The 20,722-nt window shown below is 38.2% G+C and overlaps 2 protein-coding genes, 1 long non-coding RNA gene and 2 pseudogenes across 8 annotated transcripts in view; 2 read left to right on the forward strand and 3 right to left on the reverse strand.

The window, feature by feature from the left end:
• The window catches only part of MRPL47 (mitochondrial ribosomal protein L47), a 30,975-nt gene extending 30,115 nt beyond the window's left edge, over positions 1–860 (reverse strand). Inside the window, exon 1 of one of the 6 annotated variants that reach the window (XM_072807482.1) lies at positions 697–860. In XM_072807482.1, the coding sequence (XP_072663583.1) occupies positions 697–794 (98 nt within the window). In that variant the 5' untranslated portion in view covers positions 795–860. The remainder of the gene's footprint in view (positions 1–696) is intronic. The other 5 variants (XM_072807483.1, XM_072807485.1, XM_072807484.1 and 2 more) reach the window with 5 other exon arrangements.
• Positions 850–20,474, forward strand: NDUFB5 (NADH:ubiquinone oxidoreductase subunit B5). The gene is made up of 6 exons (XM_072807488.1): positions 850–1,126; positions 11,850–11,938; positions 13,037–13,103; positions 14,652–14,713; positions 15,743–15,849; positions 20,241–20,474. Exons 1-6 carry the CDS (start codon positions 1,003–1,005, stop codon positions 20,359–20,361), a joined length of 570 nt encoding a protein of 189 aa, XP_072663589.1. The 5' UTR covers positions 850–1,002; the 3' UTR covers positions 20,362–20,474.
• LOC140622046 (uncharacterized) lies at positions 1,140–2,557 on the forward strand. The gene is made up of 2 exons (XR_012021759.1): positions 1,140–1,454; positions 2,382–2,557. It is a non-coding gene; the product is annotated as an uncharacterized lncRNA (long non-coding RNA).
• LOC140621994 (SIN3-HDAC complex-associated factor pseudogene) lies at positions 8,032–9,500 on the reverse strand (annotated as a pseudogene).
• On the reverse strand, positions 17,185–17,948 carry LOC140622045 (small ribosomal subunit protein eS26 pseudogene; annotated as a pseudogene).
• Positions 20,475–20,722: the final 248 nt, after the last annotated feature.

Below are 20,722 nucleotides of genomic sequence, written 5' to 3' on the forward strand. Positions count from 1 at the left end.
CGGGCTCCCGGTGCATGGAGCCTGCTTCTCCCTCTGCCTGTGTCTCTGCCTCTCTCTCTCTGTGACTATCATAAATAAATAAATAAATAAATAAATAAATAAATAAATAAATAAATAAATAAATAAAAAAAAAAAATTCAATTCATTACAAACAAAAGCCAATAAAAGGGAAGAAACCATATACCATAAACTCTAAGTCGGTCCATCCAGAAAACAAGCTGCCTTTCCAGAAATAATGCACATCATATGTAGAACGGGCTTCTTTTCCTTCATTTGACTACTTTCATTTATTCACCCAACATTACTGAACAATCTCTTTGGAATAGATTCTGGAAGTACAAAGCCCCCTTCCCTTCTCTTTGATCCATCCGAATCTGACACAGCCTTCAGTTCCATAACCAAAAACTCTTCAGGGCAACTCACCCAAACAGGATGCTTCTGTACCTCCAGGTTTAATTCAACAACTACTACCTACAGACCCCATGGACTGCCTGGCCCACAGTAGGAGACAACAAAACCTCTAAGGAAGGAACGGATACGTCGCAGGTGGGCAACTTCTCTAAGGTCATTCCTTCCTCACGCGGGTGCCTTCGGCCTCAGCCATCCGCACGGCCTCTCCGCTATCTTCAGCATCTCCACAACCAAACAAGATCTGAAGTCGGAGAGGAGAACAGATCTACTCGTCACATCACTTACCCTGTGCTAGCTAGGGCCTGAGAACTTTTAAGCAACTTGTGAGCCTTCAAGCCGGTTAAGACCTTTCTCCAAAGAACGCCGACGCTGGCCGCAGCCATGTTCCCACGGAAGTGGGAATAACAAACGCCCGCTGCTGGTTCCTCCAATCACGTCACTTCCGGTGTCTCGCACCCAGGGGGGTTGGAGAAAACAGAAATAAGCTTTGCCCTCACTCAACATGGCCACCTTTTGCCTTCGCCCTCATTGAGAAATCGGCCCTTTCGGCTCCCGTTGGGCGCTCCAGCGTTTCAATTGCCCAGAGTAGCCATGGCGGCCATGAGTATACTGCAGCGGGCTTCGGTCACTGCAGTGGCCGCTTTGTCGGGCCGCCGGCTCGGTCCTCGTCTCGGATGCGGGGGTTTCCTCACCCGTGGCTTTCCGAAGACTGTCGGTGGGTGCTAAGCTTTGGGAGAAAGCGCGCTTAGGGGACGTGGGGTGAGAGGTGGGGAACTCTTCCCGGATGACCTTGGTGAGGTCTGGGAGAAATAAGCGGGCTTGGAGCCGGAGAGACGGGACGTGGTCTTTGTGAGGCTACGAGAATTTTCCTAAAGTAATCAGGTCATTCGCGTTTAAATTGTCGCTTAGTATTTGTGAAACACTTTGCCTTGCAACCATTCCAATGGGTGCTAATTTGCGGATGAAGTTGCGGTTCAAAAGGCATGAAGCTGAGACCCACGTCTCTCCGGCGCCAGATTCTCTGTCCGTTCCACCTGCACGAGGTACTGGGCCCCCGAGGTTGGAAGTCGGCTGCCCAGGAGCCGGCTGATGCTGAGTGATGGGAGGCGGGTGGAGAGGCTCAGGGCCAACTTCAGTAGGCACGGTGCCCACACGGTACTTTCAGGTTCCATGAAAATGGTTTAATTTGGATTTCTTTTAAAACCAGAAGAAAAAAAGCCTATAATGTTAGTGAATATGGATTGTATTAGTTTTATATCAACACAGTCAGAAAATAATTTTTAAGATCTTCTTAAAGAGAAAGAGGCACATGAAGGAAACGTGGCTGGGTCCAGGAAAGTCATAATGCAGTTATGGGAGGGCTAGTTGACTCCTAGGAGAATGAATGATAATAGCAAAGCCTCAGGTGCCTTGTATTCAACCTAATTCTTTCAAAGACTCTGCAAAGTAAGTACCGTGTTGTTATTCCCATTTTGCTAAGGAAGGAACTGTGACTTGATTGTTACAAAAATACTGCAGTATTGCAACAAATTTATAATAACAGTAGCTAACATTTATTGAACACTTATGTGCCATGTACCATCCTAAGATTTTTTTTAAAGGTATTGATTCATTTAATGCTCTTGATAAATATTCTATAAGCTATCTACCCTAAGCAATACAAGTAGATAGAGAGGAAGTGAAGTGTACTCTAAAGCCAAAAAGGTTTCTACCCTCAAAATAACTTTCTCTGTTTACCCCTTTTTTCTTCTTCCAATTTAACTTGAAGTATGTCACTTCACACGATGAGGCATTATACAGAGACTTGTTGCAAAAATGATGGAAAGAACAAATGATGTTCAGCATGTTCAAATGATGTGATGTTCAGCAAATTCCCAGCGGGAATTTGAACCCGTTTAAAAAAAAAAAAAAAAACTACATATGTTAACACTCTTTGACAAATTCTCTTTGTAAGCCATTTCTGATTACAGATATCCTCTTCAGGGACCCTTGGGTGGCTCAGCGGTTGAGCATCTGCATTTGGCTCCGGTCATGGTCCCGGGGTCCTGGGATCAAGTCCCTGCATGGAGCCTGCTTCTCCCTCTGCCTGTGTCTCTGCCTCTCTGTGTGTCTTTCATGAATGAACAAATAAAATGAAATACTCAAATACCCTCTTCAAAGACTCACTATGGATAGTATTTAATCATGCCTTGCTGGAGATAATCTCAGGTAAAATCTCACTCCCAGATCCTCTTTATACTTTACTCCCCAGGAAAGGATCTAATAGTTTATACCTTATAGTTACTTTCAAAGGTATTTTGCAGGTGGCCTCATCTGTCACTGTGGAATGAAAGGTTTTAATTTGTTATATTATTGCTTATGTCTGAGTCTATGTGACTGTAAGATCCAGCAGAATAGAGAACTTTGCCTTGTTTTCTTTTCTCTGGACCTAGACTGCCTACGTTCAATTTCTGGCTTCAAACTTCAGTAGCTGTGTGACCTTGGGTCATCCTATCTCGGGAGCTAAGTGGAAAGTATTTAATCGCTTGGAACCTACATTTCTTCATCTTTAAAAAAAAGAGAATGTTTATTACAAGTGTGCTTATATTCTGTTGACAGAGAAATAAATATAATGTCTTTCCTATTGACAAGAATTTATAACCCTGAAATATTTCTGGATAGTTTGCATCTTTCTAGATAGCTGTTTTGAAAGATACTTATCAGGCAGCCCCGGTGGCGCAGCGGTTTAGCGCCGCCTACAGCCCGGGGTGTGATCCTGGAGACCCAGGATCGAGTCCCACATCTGGCTCCTTGCATGGAACCTGCTTCTCCCTCTGCCTGTGTCTCTGTGCCTTTCTCTCTGTGTCTCTTATGAATAAATAAATAAAATCTATTAAAAAAATTAATTCCTTTAAAAAAAAAAAAAGAAAGGTACTTATCTTTTACCATAAGAACTGCTTTTAAAAAAAAGGAAATTTTGGGCAGCCCCGGTGGCACAGCGGTTTAGCGCCGCCTGCAGCCCAGGGAGTGATCCTGGAGACTCGGGATCGAGTCCTGCGTCGGGCTCTCTGCATGGAGCCTGCTTCTCCCTCTGCCTGTGTCTCTGCCTCTCTCTCTCTCTGCATCTCTATGAATAAATAAATAAATAATCTTTAAAAAAAATTAAAAAAATTAAAAAAAGGAAATTTTAATGTATCTCACAAGGGAGTTGTGAAGGATGAGGGGGAAAATTGAAAGCACCTAGACTTAAAAGCATTAGCCTTGGGCAGCCCGGGTGGCTCAGTGGTTTAGCACCGCCTTCAGCCCAGGATGTGATCCTGGAGACCCGGGATCAAGTCCCACATCGGGCTCCCTGCATGGAGCCTGCTTCTCCCTCTGCCTGTCTCTCTCTCTCTCTCTCTCTCTCTCTCTCTCTCTCTGTGTGTCTCTCATGAATAAATAAATAATAAAATCTTTAGGAAAAAAAAAAAAAGCATTAGGCTTAGCCCTGTGGCCACCCCTTTCTTAAACATCTGGTACTGTTACATTATCTTCATTCACCATCATTGAAAACCTTTCTCAGGAAATAAGTAGATAGAAGTATTCTATTTAATCAAATTATTTATTGTCATATATCAAAGGATTCCTGAAATGAGCTTAAGTTCTTCCTCAGCTACAGGAGCTTTAATTTGAAGACTGATGTGTGCATATTATGGTTTAAAAAACTGAGAAGAGTATTTAAATGATAAAGCAGTATGGAGTTAATTCAGACATAAAAGGTGGGACATTTTAACTGGATTCTGGATGGTTTTAACAGATGCAATTAGCAGGAAAGTAGATGTATTTTCTGATAGAACTGAATATGGGGCTCTTGGGATAGGTACATGTTAAGAGAAAAAGCATAAGAAAGGGAAGTTGGGACCAAATTGGGGGAGTGACGGGTCTGAATACAGAACCAAAGTATCTTAAGTCTTTTGTAGGCTGCAGAGAGTGAGTGTTTTAGCAGGAGAGCAACACCAGTAGTGTGTTTTGGGAAAATGCTTCTGAATATTGGTTGGCTTATAAGGGGGTGTGGATTACTTAAGCCAGTGAGTGAGGTGAAGAGGGCACAGAAAGAAATGCAAAGGTTGAATCATAGAATCAAGAGGCTTTGTCAACTGATGAGCAAGGGGGTAGGTGCAAGGAAGATGAGTGAGATTTTTATCCTGGGTAATTGAGTTGGTGGAGTCATTAACTGGGAATGAGGGAAAGAAAATGGCCAATTTCCCATTGTTGTCGTGAAGACACAAAATCTACATTATCTTATTTGATCCTCACAAATATCACAACTGTCAAGAACATAACTTTCTGGAGGTTATTTGCATTTTAAAAAATTGATTATTGAAGTTTTAGTTTCATATAGCTAAATGAATACCTAGTTGAGAAACTCCAGGCTTTAGAGAAGATGCATATTTAGTGGAAGGAGAATCTGAGTTCCAGAAATCCTGGCAGTCACCTGGTTGTAAGCAGTGTTAACCCTAATATTTTTAGATTGTAAGCAGATGGCCTTACCACATCAACAACAAATCGTGAAGATTTGGAATATTTGAAAAGAGTTTAGTGCTATGAAGTATACTTTAGAACAGCTAATAGTAATAATAGTTATTTACCACATTTAATGACATGAATAATTGTTGTTTAACAGTAGAGTAATTATGTGTAAAAGTAAGCAGTTCACTTTACTAACTGCATTAATATTGCTAGAATGCAGCCACACTAAGCTTTCTTCCATTGTTTTGTTTGTTACATTTTCCATATTTATTAATAGTGTTATTTATTGTCACTAAAGCCACACAGAGTTTAGTCTATCTCTCTCTCTCTGTTTGGGATGTGTGTTTATGGGTGTATGTCTTTCAGTCTGTTTGCCCGATAGAAAGGAAAAATTGGGAGTACACTGTCTCTTCTGAGTAGATTTAATTTCAGAGAGCAAGAAAGGATCCTAACATATAATTTACTTAAGAAATGTAAATTCAACAATATTTATGGAGCACCTACCATGTGGCAGACATGAAAGAGTACCGGAGATACAGTACTGAATAATACAGTCCTTGACCTGATGGACTTCAACAAAAAAATCAGTCTTAGTGTGTATTGTTCTAAAGGAACTAACAAAATGATGTTAAGGAGGGTGAGAGGGAGGCAGCATTCGATAGGGTAGTCAGAGAAAACCTCTTCGTAGAGATTATATTTGTTCTTGGCCCTGAAGGATGAGATGGGGAGGTAACTATTCAAAAAGCCTGGGGAAAGTTTTCAGTCCAAGAGGAAAGTAAGTGCAAAAACATGAAGCCTGGAAAGAGTTCTTGGAATTGGAAGGAAATCATTGAGATTGATAAAATCCAAAGTTATGCCTTCTTGTTCTAAGGCAGACCATATGTTCAGATTCTTTGAGGAAAAGGAAATTAGAAATCCTCCAGGCCAACCCCCAAAGTATCCTTGTTTCATCCCATTGTTGATAGTTGAATAACTCCATAAAGGGGAACTGGTGATGCAGTCCAATTTTTGTTTTTGTTTCTTGTTTGTTTGTCTGCTGTTTTATTTTTTAGTAAGACTAAATTTATTCAGTATCCTAAGTAAAAGTTTCAATTGTAAGTATCCAACAATATAAAAAGTATAAGACAGATTTGTAGATTTTTCTTTGTTTTTTTTTTTTTTTTTTAAGATTTTATTTATTCATAAGAGATACAGGCAGAGGGAGAAGCAGGCTCCGCGCTGAGCAGGGAGCCCGAAGCAGGACTCGATCCCAGGACCCCAGGATCACAACCCAAGCCAAATGCAGATGTTCAACCACTGAGCCACCCAAGCGTCTGATTTGTAGGTTTCGAATATATTAACACAAAGTGCATGACTACATACAGTACCTCCTACAGGCAAAGAGGTGGAAGGGGAAGAAGACGACTGTGGTTGAGGTCTAGTAATACATACATACATAAGAAGTAGTGATGATCCATATTATAATATATTCCACCACCCATACTGTGGCCAAAAGGTACAAAAAAAAACCCAAAAAACATTTCAAAATAACAGGAGGAAAATGATAATGGCTGGGACTCCTGTGATAAACCTTAAAGTCTGTGGGAGAGCCAACCCAACTCACTGTTGTGATCTGTGCATATGGTGGCTTATAGTTTTTGCCATAAGGAAGAAATATAAAATTTTAAGTTTAGATTAAGATAAAATTATAGGATACTCATAAAAAGTGGCTCATTCCTTAGTGTTATTTATGCAATCCAATTTTAAAGATCCGGTTTTAAAAATAAACACTGAGTCACGTTATTATAAGGTAGGCAGAAGACCCTCCCTTATTATGAAAAGTCTGACCTGATAAGTTTTTCCTGAATGTTCAGAAAAGAGGCAATGAGAGTACTTTGGTTTGGGTTCAGGTAAAAGGCTTTCAAGTGAAGATTTTAGAACTGAAGAGCTCCATGTTCAGGATTTATTGTCTAATATCTCACAGTTCGCAAAGCCTGACTAGAAGAAGCCAAAGTTAAACCAACCTGTTTAGCATTAGCACATACCTCTTTTCTTTTAGTAGAGTTTCACTTTAATAGAGTGAAAAAAACCCCAACTCCTAATAGGTTAAAACAAGTCAAACAATCACTCTACACAGATAAAACCTTCACAGAGGTCAACTGAAGTAATCCAGAGCTAAAACTGAATTGTGCAGATTTTCAATGAAGTCACCAGTCATGCATGTAACACAAACAAAAGTCAATTGTTTACACACTAGACAAGCCCTCTAATGTGCCCCAAGAAGCATTAACCTTTGTTTTCTTTTGCATGTGCCGTCTTAAAGACTTACACATTTTTTTCAGACACTTTATACTTTTTTATAGAATGTGATCTCTAATCTACCACATGTGCTAATGCTGTGGTGCTTTTCATTTAGGATTCCTCATCCTAAATCTTGACATTTCCCCGGTGGAGCTTTGATTCAGCTTTAGAAGTTTCATTATAGACTACAGTCTTTTATCAAATATCAATATGGAGGGAGGTGACAAAGGATGCAACATATACAGTCAGGTTACCTCTCCATATATTTAGAAATTACTCCTAAAAGGTATTTGCACCAGAACTTAGTCTGTCCTGCTTCATATTCAGTAGTATAGGTTTGAATCATCAGAACCTTGGCAAGACCTTGTTTTTTCAGAATTATTAACAACTACATCTAGGGGCAAGTCCATACTGAGTTATGACAAATTTATTATCAAGAAGGAAAACAAGTATAGCCAGCCATCTTAAATGCCCTAACCACTGCTTCCCGAAATAGAAAGACTAAAACTACCTGCGTTTATCATACAACAAATCCCATCTCTATCCCCTGAAATTCCCTTAGTTTCATTCATTAGAAGGGGATTTTTTTAAAAAAGAAGACTTAAAGAGCACTTTACAGCAGCATTCAGCTTTCCTGTGAAATACTCAGCATCTTAAATATTATGTACACTTTTTTTTTCTTCTAGTAAGTTAGATATAGGCTTCAGAGTTTATGGAACCAGAGGAGAAATAACCCATTCAAAACTATTCTAGAAAAGGTCTTTTGCAGAATAGCAGGTATCCAAGTTAAAAATAGGGAGGTTTTGTTGTTTTTTCTTTCCAAAATTTAAATCATTTTTGTTCCCTTTCTACCTAAACCTCAGTCTCCACTCCTGCCTGAGTGGAGATGGGCAGAGGCACTGGCCCCTGCTCCTTTGACTTCTCACCAGCTGCTTTCTTATTGCTGCACCCAGGCTTGAATAGATGTGTGTCAATGAGGACTTCCCCCAAACGGCCTTTAGAGATAATCCCATAACATATTTTCTGCCTGTTCCAGTATGTGAGATATAAAAAGAGAAAAATTGGCATTGTGTTGAAGCCAGTGGCCATCTCTGTATCCAAACCATCATCTGACTTGTTACTCTAAACAAGGAGATCGAGCTAGGGAGGCCTTGAGGTGGTACTGTGAGCATCAGAATTGTGACATTTAAATTCCTTCTGTAGTTTACCGATACCCTGTTTCTGGATAGAGTTTACACTTTCTTTGATTTCAGTGTAGTCTTCAGACTGGGTCCTGCCCTTGCATCTACCTTGTGGTTTTCAGTTTTTGGTTTTTTGTTTTATTTTGTTTGTTTATTTGTTTCTGATCCTGCTGGCAATTTCCTCCATCTTTTCACAAGCAGGACACAGGCATTACAGATGTCTTCTGAACGGGTCTCATGCAACCCAAAACAGCTCTGGACGTCCTTTTCATAGCATTTACTGTCAGTGAATCGAGAACTGGAGGATTACCTCTGCAAATACAGCAGCCCTCTATACTTCATCTTTGGCTTATGAAAATCAAACACTGGGCAGCCTGGGTGGCTTAGCAGTTTGGCGCTGCCTTCAGTCCAGGGCCTGATCCTGGAGACCTGGGATTGGGTTCCATGTCGGGCTCCCTGCATGGAGCCTGCTTCTTCCTCTGCCTGTGTCTCTGCCTCCCTCTCTCTCTCTCTGTGTGTGTGTCTCTCATAAATACATAAATAAAATCTTTAAGAAAAAAAAAAAAAGAAAATCAAACACCTTTTCTTCTGGGCAATTGTCTTTTTTTTTTTTTTTTTTAATTTTTATTTATTTATGATAGTCACACAGAGAGAGAGAGGCAGAGACACAGGCAGAGGGAGAAGCAGGCTCCATGCACCGGGAGCCCGACGTGGGATTCGATCCCGGGTCTCCAGGATCGCGCCCTGGGCCAAAGGCAGGCGCCAAACCGCTGCGCCACCCAGGGATCCCATGTCTTCCAAAGGCAACTGTTCCATGTGCAATAATGTTCCCAGGTGCAGAGTGCACACTAAGCCAGCGCCCCCCTCCAGTCACTCCCTCCTCAATTGCCTTGCCTCTTCAATCTTATTTTGAACCAGTAAAATTGTTAGAAACTTCTTTGTATTAAGTTGAAAATTATCCTTTCACACATTGATCCTGGTTCTTACTTTCAGGTCAACACAGAATAGTGTAAGCCCTTTGTCATGGGATAGCCCTTCAGCTATTTAAAGCACTTACATGGTTTCTACCCAGACTTCTTTTTTGTAGGCGAGTTTTAGTTCTTTAAGCTTCACTGAATCATTTTCCAGGTTGTTTGCCATCCTGGTTGCTTAAGATGGTATGTGCTCCAGGTTGTTCCTCTAAAACAATGTACTCTGGGATGGACACATTTCTGCAGGTGTGGTTAGGAAATGGTGGTGGGTGCTCTTCCTGTTTTGACCCTATACTTCTAGTACATAAAATTAAGCTTGAATTATCTTTGGCCTTCTTGGTAATCACATCACACCAATGACTCTTCTTAAATCTGTGAGCAACTTTTGGGGGATGCAGTCAAGACCTTCCACTTACTATATTTAATCTTTTTGTCAATGTGTATGAAGACTTTGAGGATCCTACTTCATCATCAGTGTAGTAACCACTCTTGAATAGCTTTGTGTCATCAGGAATGCCATTTTCACCTTGTCCGGACTGTCTATAAAAATCTTGACCTCTCAGGGCTATGGAAAGCCTTTGGCAGGTTATTGAATTAAGTAATCAGCACTTTTTGAGTGTAATCAATCAATTACCTATTACAAATTCACCTAACTTGCTAGTTCTCTTCAACTTATAATGCACTTTCCTCATACTCCCCCACACCCACCATCCTGTTTAAATAGGAATTTCTGGGCCTGATACTTTTCTGAGATTGCACCCTGTTTCTTCTCTTTGTTGTCCTTATAGATATATAATTATGTTTATTTGTTTCTCACAGCAGGATATATATATCTCTTTTATAGACTGTAGGCCTAGCATAGGACCTGCACATAGTAGGCATTTATTCAGTTAGTGAGTGGTTTGTGTTGTTATCCAGCCCTTTTTACCCACCTAGTCCACAAAGAATTCTTTCAAATTATTTTCTGAAATACATAATTACTTTGTCACATTTTCTTGTTATTTTAGAAGCCTTAATAGTATGAGTTGTACCTAGTGAATTCATGCCAGCTTCTAATTCTCTTATGAATTAACCTCCTAAATTCATTGCAAGCTGCTGTAGGTGATGCCAAAATTAAGAATACAGTTCCTGCCTTCAAGACATTTATATTTCAGTAACAGCAGGGAAAGCAAGTATGAATATCACTAGAATATACAGCAGTTCAAAGGAGAGATCTTATATGGTTGGGAAGAGGGTTGGTTTCTTAAAGGATAAAATGTCATCTGGGCCTAAAGAATAGATTTCAGGATAGGGGAGGGCATTCCAGACATTTAAGCTTGAACAAAGGATACAAATCTTTTTTTTTTTTTTTTTTTTAATTTATTCATGAGAGACACAGGTGGAGGCAGAACCAGGCTCCTTACAGGAAACCTGATATGGGGGTTGATCTGGGAACTCCAGGATCATGCCCTGAGCTAAAGGCAGGCACTCAACCACTGAGCCACCCAGGTGTCTAAAGAATACAAATCTTGGGATCCCTGGGTGGCGCAGCGGTTTAGCGCCTGTCTTTGGCCCAGGGCGCGATCCTGGAGACCCGGGATCAAATCCCACGTCGGGCTCTCGGTGCGTGGAGCCTGCTTCTCCCTCTGCCTGTGTCTCTGCCTCTCTCTCTCACTGTGTGTGCCTATCATAAATAAATTTAAAAAATTAAAAAAAAAAAACAAAAAAACAAAAAAACAAAAACAAATCTTTATGACTTCTATCATGACTGAAATTCCTTTAATGGGAAATTAGTTTTTTATCCTGTAGTGACTCTCATGTGAAATTTCCTTGAATACAATAGAAACAGTAACCTTGGTTTCCCAGTAACAGTGAGATCCTTCCCTGCTTCTAGCAGAAAGAGTTCACAGTGCTTGCAGCAGTCTTTCCAGATGTCCAGGAAAGGGAGATTGTGTAAAAATAATATCAGGAGTGAAATTTTGCCTCAGTTTATCTCCAGTAAGGGTTGATTACATACCATCTGATGGAGAATTTGAAGAGGAGAATATTCACAATCAGAAATGGCTTAAAGAGTGATTTTTATCAAGATATGTTAGAGTGTTTAATAGAGATGTGTTGAGTAAATACCTTTCCATCTATTTTTCTGCGAGCCCTAATATATACTGCTTCATCATATGAAATGATACAACTTAAATTTAGTTATTTACTAGCATTAGCAAATACTTATTGTAGAGGTAAACAGAGTTAAGTAACCCACCAAGAGTATCTGACCTCCCTGCCTGCTCTGAAAACAAATTCAAATTATTTAGGTATTTCTGGAACGTTGAATAAAAGTGAAGAGAACTATGGTTTACAACAGTACATCAGACTCTGTTTAAAGATACTTTATCTGCTCTGCCTTTACTACTCCAAGTATGCATTTTTATTTTAATTCACATTAAACATCTATGCATATACATTTTCTGATAACCTGATTTTATCTCCGAATATAACAGTATATGTGAGCCTTGTATATAACAGGGTAATTTAATATTTCCAGCTCCTGTGCGACACAGCGGAGACCATGGGAAAAGACTGTTTATCATCAAACCTTCTGAATTCTATGACAGGCGTTTTTTGAATTTAATGGTGAGTTAAAACTTTTGCTAAACTAAACTCTGTACATACACATGGAATTTTTTTTTTTTTTTGCCTATTTAGAAAACATCTTTTATAAAAGATGTGATTTTATAAATTCATATTTCTTAATAGATATGGAGATTTTGTTGTAATGTCTGATTTGTTACTGAGTTTCTTTTTAAATTAGTGAACCTTCTTCAATAAAAGGATTCATGTGTATTGGAGGTAAAATTTGAGCCATTTCTTTATTCTTAAGATTATGGGGTTTTGAAATATAACCTGTGTTTCCTGCGCGCGCGCAAACATACACACACACACACACACACGCACATACTCACACATCCCAAAATCTAGAAATTATAAAACTTTTAAAATGGATTCATTTGGGGATAATTATCATATGACTAAAATATTATTTAAGTTACCAAAGAACTCATTGAAAGACTTCTTTAATAAGTAACTCCATTATTTTGGGTTATGATTTTTTATTTCTGTATTGTTCAGGAACAGTGATTTCAAAGGATCAAGTAGGGTCCTGGCCATATATTTGTATCTCAAGGCTCTATAAGGCAAAGTAGAAGTTGGGAAGATGGAAAATTGTCTAGACAATTTAGACTCTCTGCCACTGTTCCTAGAGCTGTGACCATTTGAGCACTGGCTGCCCTCTAGACCTCTTGCCTGCCCTTTGTACTTAATGTCCCTCTTCATCCTCTTGCTTGAGCTCCCACTTTTCTTGTCATGACCAACTCAAACTCTATAGTTGTTGAAATCACCCAAATGTTTTTACCGTTTTCATCTTAATAAATACAAAAATTTTGCAACTTTTATTACATTGTGTTCACCAGAAAATGAAAAATCACTTAATTATATATTGTATTATGCTTGCAGAATTAATCCTTTTTTTCTTCCATTTTTGGTACCAAATATAGGCGTCTAAAAGTTAAGAGTAAAAGAAAATCTCAGAAATAAATAATTTGGTATCTATCACATCTCCAATTTGGCAAGTTTATTTCACAGGCAACGTAAAGAAATAAAAAATTGAAGATAATTTGAGAGTAGGGAAAGAGAGGAAATGGTTGTATGAAAACTATTTTTTAATCTCAACAGAAATTCTACATTTTGTTGACTGGGATTCCAGTAGCAATTGGCATAACTTTGGTGAATGTATTTATTGGTAAGTACCGCTCTGACCAGATTGGTAAAATTTTAACACCTATGTACACTAATAACAGAAAGAAATTATGGATGTTAGAAAGAAAAGTTATTTCAATAATAAACATAGGGTTGGGATTTTATTTTATAGTAACCAGATCGCAACTTCAATAGTGTGTAATTTTTTTTAAACTTTTTTTTTTCCTCCAAAAATCTTTAAGGTCATTAACTCTGTGGAGGCCACAAATGGCTTCAGAGAGCCTTGTTTTCCTCTTCTTTGTAATTTTCCAAACCAGCTTTGACAAGTCTGAATAAGGAAAATAGAAAAAGATAGAGGTAGAAGAGAGGCTGAGGGATGGAAGAATTTTTTTTTATCCATCTTGGGATATAGAAAATTATAATCTTCTAAAAAAGAATGAAACTGTGAAAGATAGCTAATGTTAGATTTTCATGGGAAATTCTGCCCAAAGTACTTCTAACATCTTGAATCCTAAAATGTTTTGTCTAGTAGTGATAGGGAAAACCAGAAGGAATAATGTGTCTTTTTTTAAATTTTGTTACACTATATTAAATTGTGAAGCTCTTACATAATTGCCCATTGGCAATGCCTTACACATAGGAGACATCTAAAAAAATACCTAATGAATGAAATCATTTTCATATTAAAGTGATTAAAATACAATCTTTAAACAATGTGGGGCTGTCAACCCCCTGATCAGTCAGAAATCACATATAATTTTTTTATTCCCCCAATACTTTATTGATAGCCTATAGTTGACCAGAAGCCTTATCAATAACATGAAGAGTTGAATAACACATACTTTGAATGTTTTTTGTATTGTATACTGTATTCTTTTTTTTTTTTTTTTTTTTTAAGATTTTATTTATTTATTCATGAGAGACACAGAGAGAGAGGCAGAGACACAGGCAGAGGGAGAAGCAGGCTCCATGCAGGGAGCCCGATGTAGGACTTGATACCAGGTCTCCAAGATCAGGCCCTGGGCTGAAGGAGGCGCTAAACCGCTGAGCCACCCGGGCTGCCCTGTATACTGTATTCTTATAATAAAGTGTCTGACTGTTGGTTTTGGCTCAGGTCATGATCTTGTGGTTTTGAGATCCAGCCCTGCATCAGACTTGGCACTCTGCAGGGAGTCTGCTACTCTCCTTCTTCCTCTTCCTCTGTCCCTCCCCACCCACGCATATGCTCGCTTGCTCTCTCTTTCTCTCTCTCTCTTTCTCTCTCAAATACATAAATAAAAACTTAAAAGTAAGCTAGAGAAAAAATGTTATTAAGAAAGTCGTAGGGATGCCTGGGTGGCTCAGCAGTTGAGCGTCTGCCTCGGCTCAGGTCATGATCCCAGGATCCCGGGATTGAGTCCCACGTCGGGCTCCCTACAGGGAGCCTGCTTTTGCCTCTCTCTATGTGTCTCTCATGAATAAATAAATAAAATCTTTAAAAAAAATGACAACAACAAACCATAAGAAGTTAGCTTCTGACTTAAATAGTGAAGAATTAAGATTATAAACTCCTGATACTAAAATTGGACATCACTGTTTTCTCTTACTCTAGGTGAAGCTGAGTTAGCAGAAATTCCAGAAGGTTACATCCCAGAACACTGGGAGTATTTTAAGGTTGGTATATGTTATTAAAAGTTACTTTCTGTTAGTTGTTTTATCAGTGCACTGATTAATGTCTTCATTTAGCAATGGTGGTATTGTTTTATAATAAGTTTTTGCTATCAACTAGATGATACATTTTGTGCTTACTTTTTACAAGCAACTTCTGATAATTTTGTTTCATTACTTTAAGCTTTATGATTTTTTAAAGAATGACTCTGCAGTGTGTTTCCCTCCTAGCAGAGTAACAGTCAGAATTTATTCTAAGTTCAATGCCATAGGAAAAATTTTACTTGTGCTAATGCTAGCTGTTCTTTATTGAGCAGCTACTGTGTAGCAGGTACTATGGTAGTGTTTTGCAAATATTCTCTTATTCCATATGAAATGTGCTATTATTATTCCCAATTCAGAGATGAAGAGACTGAAACTTAAAAGAGGGTAAGTGACCTGTCCAAGAAGTATGGCCAGTATTGGAACTTAGGCAGGCCTGAGCCCACAGCCTGTACTATCAGTCATTTTATCACACTGTCACTGCTGCTAAAACCCAAAGTTAATTCTATTACTTGTCTTTATAAGTGTTATAGTGAGATGGCCTTGATTAAATACTATCATGTTTTATTATCTGAATGAACTATATTTCAGAAAATAAATGTATCATTATTGTACCTTAAGGCAAACCATACAGGTAGTTTATGCTGAGAGAAGAAACTTCAGTTTTTAATCCCCAAACTCTGGGTTTGGCTCCTAAATCTACCACTTAAGATACTCACTGCAGTATACTGGCAAAGAGCATAGGTTTTAGAGTCAGACCTTGTTTGAGTCTGGATGCTGGCACTTAGTAACTGTATAACTTTGTACAATTTGTTCATCTATAAAATGGGAACAAAAATAGTATCCATCTAATGGATTGAAAGTATTTAAAATACATATAAAGTAGTTGGCATTTAGTAAGCATTATTGGTTTACCTGAAATGGCCATTTTAAAGAATAGTAAACTGGAAGAGCAAAGTACTATTCAGAAAATAAACAAATTTTCTCTTTTAGCATCCTATATCAAGATGGATTGCCCGAACTTTCTTTGATAGCCCTGAAAAGAATTATGAAAAAACAATGGCTATCCTTCAAATTGAAGCTGAAAAGGCTGATTTACGGTAAGGGGGGAAAAAAAAAAGATGTGCAGGGGGTAAGGAAGAAAATCCTTTCTTACCGTTGCAAGCCACAAGAAAAAATTTAATAAACTATATCAGCACAATTAGATGCTCCATGGAAAGGGATGAAAATAGGGAGGAAATTAGCCTATTTACAGTAGAGTTTATGAGTCAAAGACTGAGAGACTTACTAATTGATAATATCTATCAGAGTAAAAGAATTCTTTTTAAAATATCACACTCTTAAATGCAAGGCAACTGTCTGCTCCCTCTATCCCCAATCCCCAATTTCCTTTTGTCTTCTACCTAACCTCATTTTTTTCCTACCTAACCTCATTCTTAAAGGTGACTACTATTTATTTTTTTTATTTTTTTATTTTTATTTATTTATGATAAGTCACAGAGAGAGAGAGAGAGAGAGAGAGGCAGAGACATAGGCAGAGGGAGAAGCAGGCTCCATGCACTGGGAGCCCGACGTGGGATTCGATCCTGGGTCTCCAGGATCGCACCCTGGGCCAAAGGCAGGCGCCAAACCGCTGCGCCACCCAGGGATCCCAGTGACTACTATTTAGTTATTTCTTAAATCTTTCTAAAAAAAGTTATGTATTAAAAATATATATTAACACAAATAGAATCCTCTTATAAACACTGTTTCACTTAAATACAGCTTAATGGTTTTTCTATAATGGCATATCCCATTTGTTTTAATGGCTGCATCATATATTTCACTGGGTAGATGTGCCTTAATTTTTTAAACCAGTACACATAGTATTGTGAATATTCTCATATATAGATTTCTGCATATTTACTTAGTGTATATGAAATATAAATTCCTAGCAGTGGCACTGATATACCAAATGTCATATGTTTTAAATTTTATTTTATTTTATTTATTCTTTTTTTTTTAGATTTTATTTATTTATTCATGAGAGACACACAAAGAGAGAGAGAGAGAGGCAGAGACACAGGCAGAGAGAGAAGCAGGCTCCATGTGAGGAGCCTGATGTGGGACTCCATACCGGGTCTCCAGGATCAGGCCCTGGACTGAAGGTGGAATAAACCGCTGAGCCACCTGGGCTGCCCATGTTTTAAATTTTAGATAGTTGTTGCCAAACTCTTCCAAAAAGTTGTACCAGTTGTTTTTTTCTGCCACCAATACACGATAATTTGTTTTCCATACCTTTCCCTCTAAATGAAATTTATCAAACCTAAGCATTTTGCTGCTAAGATAGTTGAATTTGTAAGTTTGAGTATTTTTTCATCTATCTATTGTTTGTATTTGTTTTCCTGTAAATTGCCCATTTTTCTACTAACTTACACATTTAACTAAAATATCTCTTTGGTTGTTTTCTTTTTCTTTTTCTTTTTTTTTTTTTTTTTTTTGAGATTTTATTTATTTATGAGAGACAGAGAGAGGGGTAGAGACATAGGCAGAGGGAGGAAGCAGACTCCCTGCAGGGATCCACGGACTCCAGGATCACACCTTGAGCGGAAGGCCGATGCTCAAGGAAGGCAGATGCTCAACCGCTGAGCCACCCAGGCATCCCTCTCTTTTTGGTTTTGTTGCAGTTGTTTTCCCAACTTGCATTTGTCTTCTGATAGTGTAAAATTTTTTGCAAAGTTTTTTTTGTTTTTTTTTTTTGTTTTTTGTTTGTTTGTTTGTTTGTTTTAAGTATAATCGCCATTTATTTTTTTCCCGGAGAACACTTTTTCTTCAGTCGTTAAGGACTCAGCTGCTTACATGGGCTTCGGTGGAGGTCGTGGGGCGGCTCCCGCGGGTCTAAATCGGGGCGGGGGTGTTCGGTCCTTCCGCGCTTCACGAGAGCGATTCCGGACTACCTTGCTGTGAATGGCACAACTCACGCAGTGTTGGAGCTTCACGTACAGCTGGGAAGCACGTAGGCGTCGAAGACACTCGCTTCGGAAATGCCCCTGACGGCGGCGGCCTCCGCGATGTCCCGAATAACGAACTTCTTAATGGCCTTGTCCTTGGGCACACAGCGGGCGCAGTTGGTGCAGCGGATGGGCTGCACGTGGCCGCGGCCCTTCTTGGCACGGCCATTGTTCCTTCTCTTCTTCGTCATCCTGGGCGCCGACCGAGAGGGACAAAGTGTTTTTATGTTTCAGATAACGAAAATATAGTAGTAGCTAGTATGTTTCTCAACATTACTATGTATTAGTATTTTAATTATTTTGTATATATTTACTCATTTAATTATTGTCAGGTTTCTCAGTCTTTTTCTTTTTTTAATTATTTTTTTAAGATTTTATTTATTCATGAGAAGCATAGAAAGAGAGGCAGAGACATAGAGAGAGGGAGGAGCAGGCTCCGTGCAGGGAGCCTGATGCTGGACTTGATCCTGGGCCAAAGGCAGACCTTAGGCAAAAGGCAGACGCTCAGCCACTGAACCACCCATGTCCCCATCAGTCTTTTTCTTTAGCTTTTGGGATTTTGTGTCATGGAATGGTCTCTGATAGTAATGAAATAAGCAAATATGTATGTAAGTCCAAATTTTTTTTTTAAGATTTTATTTATTTATTCATGAGAGAGGCAGAGACACAGGCAGAGACACAGGCAGAGGGAGAAGTAGACTCTATGCAAGGAGACTGATGTGGGACTCGACCTGAGCCAAAGGCAAACATTTAACCACTGAGCCACCCAGGCATCCTCAAATTCTTTTTTTTTTAACGTTCATGTTTCCTTTGGTACTTTTAAATGTCATCCTGAGATTTATGTTAGTGTTTGTAGTGAGGTTTACATACAGTCACATGTACCCATTAAATTTGATGGGTTTTTAACAAAGGTAAATAGCTGTGTAACCATCACACTCAAGGTCATTTTGATCACCTGATAAGCTTCTTTGCTGTCCTTTACAGTCATTTCCCATCCCCTACTCTTAGCCCTAGTCTACCATTGATCTGCTTTCTCTTTATTCTCTTTTAACTTTGTAGTTTATAAAAATTGGTACAATATTTTAAAAGTATTTAAATGATTAAAAGAATATACAATTGGCCTGTTTTCTAGATTTGTAATTATATGTATATATAATTACCATATGGAATTGTTATTAAGTATTTAAGAGCTTAGGATAGCAATATGGCTCCTACTTAGTATCATTAGACTTTTTTGAACTTTAGACATATACCACATCTCTATTTCCTATTTCCTATTTTTGAAAGATTTTCATCATTCTTTTCAACAGGTGCCTAGTAGTCTATTATAAGGGTGAAACATAATTTATTTAACCAGTGCTTTTGATGAATATCTTAATATTTGTATTTTGGATAATTATATTCTAAAGAGTAGAAAAAAGGATAATATGAGGATACATAATCCAAAAAAAAAAAAAAAAAGAAAGATAACTCTTTTAGAGTATACAAAGGTTTGTAATCTTTCATAGATAGGGGGTAGGGTTAGTGAGCTGGTTAAAGTTAATAAAGTGAATTATTTAACTGATAAATTTCCAGTCATATGAAAAATTTAATATGTAGTCTATAAAAATGGAGAGGAGAAAAGACTATTTCATTTTTAATTTGTTTTTGTATCTTTCAAGTTTTTACTTAAATTCTAGTTAGTTAACATATAGTGTAATACTGATTTCAGGAGTAGAATTTAGTGATTCATCATTTATATATAACACCTAGTGTTCAACACAAGTGCACTTCTTAATCCCCATCACCCATTTAGCCCACGTCCCACACGCCTCCCCTCCTATAACTCTCAGTTTGTTCTCTATAGTTAAGAGTTTTTTATGGTTTACTTCAGAAAGGGATTATTTCAGGAATACGTGGTCTCGAGGTTTTCTAAGAGGCAAGGAGACGGGAAATGCATTACCACTACCCAAGTGAAAGTGATCAGTCCAGATAAAGAGCAGGGACAGGAGGAGAGAAGAGATTGATTATCAATGCAAGTGGTATTTGTTGGTTAACTACCTATACAAGATAATGAAAGTAAAAAATGAGTCCCAAATTTTCCTTATAGGTACATTTCAGATATATGCATACGAATCTATGGAGGTATATTATTACTTTACATAAATTACTTAGAGAATACTTTACACAAAAGTATTATCTAAAGTATTTTAGGGTACCTGGGTGGCTCAGTGGTTGAGCATCTGCCTTTGGCTAGGGTTGTGATCCTGGGGTCCTAGGATCAAGTCCCGCATCAGACTCCCTGAGTGGAACCTGCTTCTCCCTCTGCCTATATCTCTGCCTCTCTGTGTGTGTGTGTCTTTAATGAATAAATAAATAAAATCTTTAAAAAAAATTAAAGTATTTTAGATAATACTTTACACAAAAGCAAAAGATCTAGTGGTTTTTCTTTATGAAGATAATTTGTTAACTTTGCAATTGGAAATGCTGGACTCACAATATTGCTATTCTGTTTGTTATAGGTTAAAGGAGCTGGAAGTGCGAAGGTTGATGCGTGCAAGAGGTGATGGTCCCTGGTATCAGTATCCAACTGTTGATAAGGCACTGATTGATTATTCTCCAAAAGCAACTCCTGATAACTAATCTTTTATTTCTCTAATACAAACTGTATTCTCTTTAGGGGAAAACTCAATAAATATATTCTGTATTTTTGCTCACATGATGAATAAAAGATCTTCCATTGTTCTATTTCTCCACATTGGTTCAGATTAAGACTTCTGTGTGGGATTTCAATTTTTTTTTTTTTTTTGCTTTATTGAGGCATAATTGACAGAATTGTAAGATTTGAAGTGTACATTGTGATGATTTGATATATATTGTGAAAGGCAGAATAAGACTTTTGTCTTTTAAGAAGGTTTGTTATATAATAAAACCTTGGGCAAATAGGAATTTATGAACTCCTAAGGGTGTGACTTTGAAAGTTTTGTCTGATAATTGAAAGTTA

The sequence above is a fragment of the Canis lupus genome, chromosome 31, assembly GCF_048164855.1.
Source record: "Canis lupus baileyi chromosome 31, mCanLup2.hap1, whole genome shotgun sequence".
Classification (NCBI taxonomy): Eukaryota; Metazoa; Chordata; class Mammalia; order Carnivora; family Canidae; genus Canis; species Canis lupus.

Excerpts from the sequence above, each read along its gene's own strand:
- NDUFB5 (XM_072807488.1), top strand. The coding sequence starts at position 1,003 with ATGGCGGCCATGAGTATACTGCAGCGGGCTTCGGTCACTGCAGTGGCC. Across the intron at positions 1,127-11,849 it reads TGGCTTTCCGAAGACTGTCG|CTCCTGTGCGACACAGCGGA; the intron begins GTGGGTGCTAAG and ends TAATATTTCCAG. Across the intron at positions 13,104-14,651 it reads TTTGGTGAATGTATTTATTG|GTGAAGCTGAGTTAGCAGAA; the intron begins GTAAGTACCGCT and ends CTCTTACTCTAG.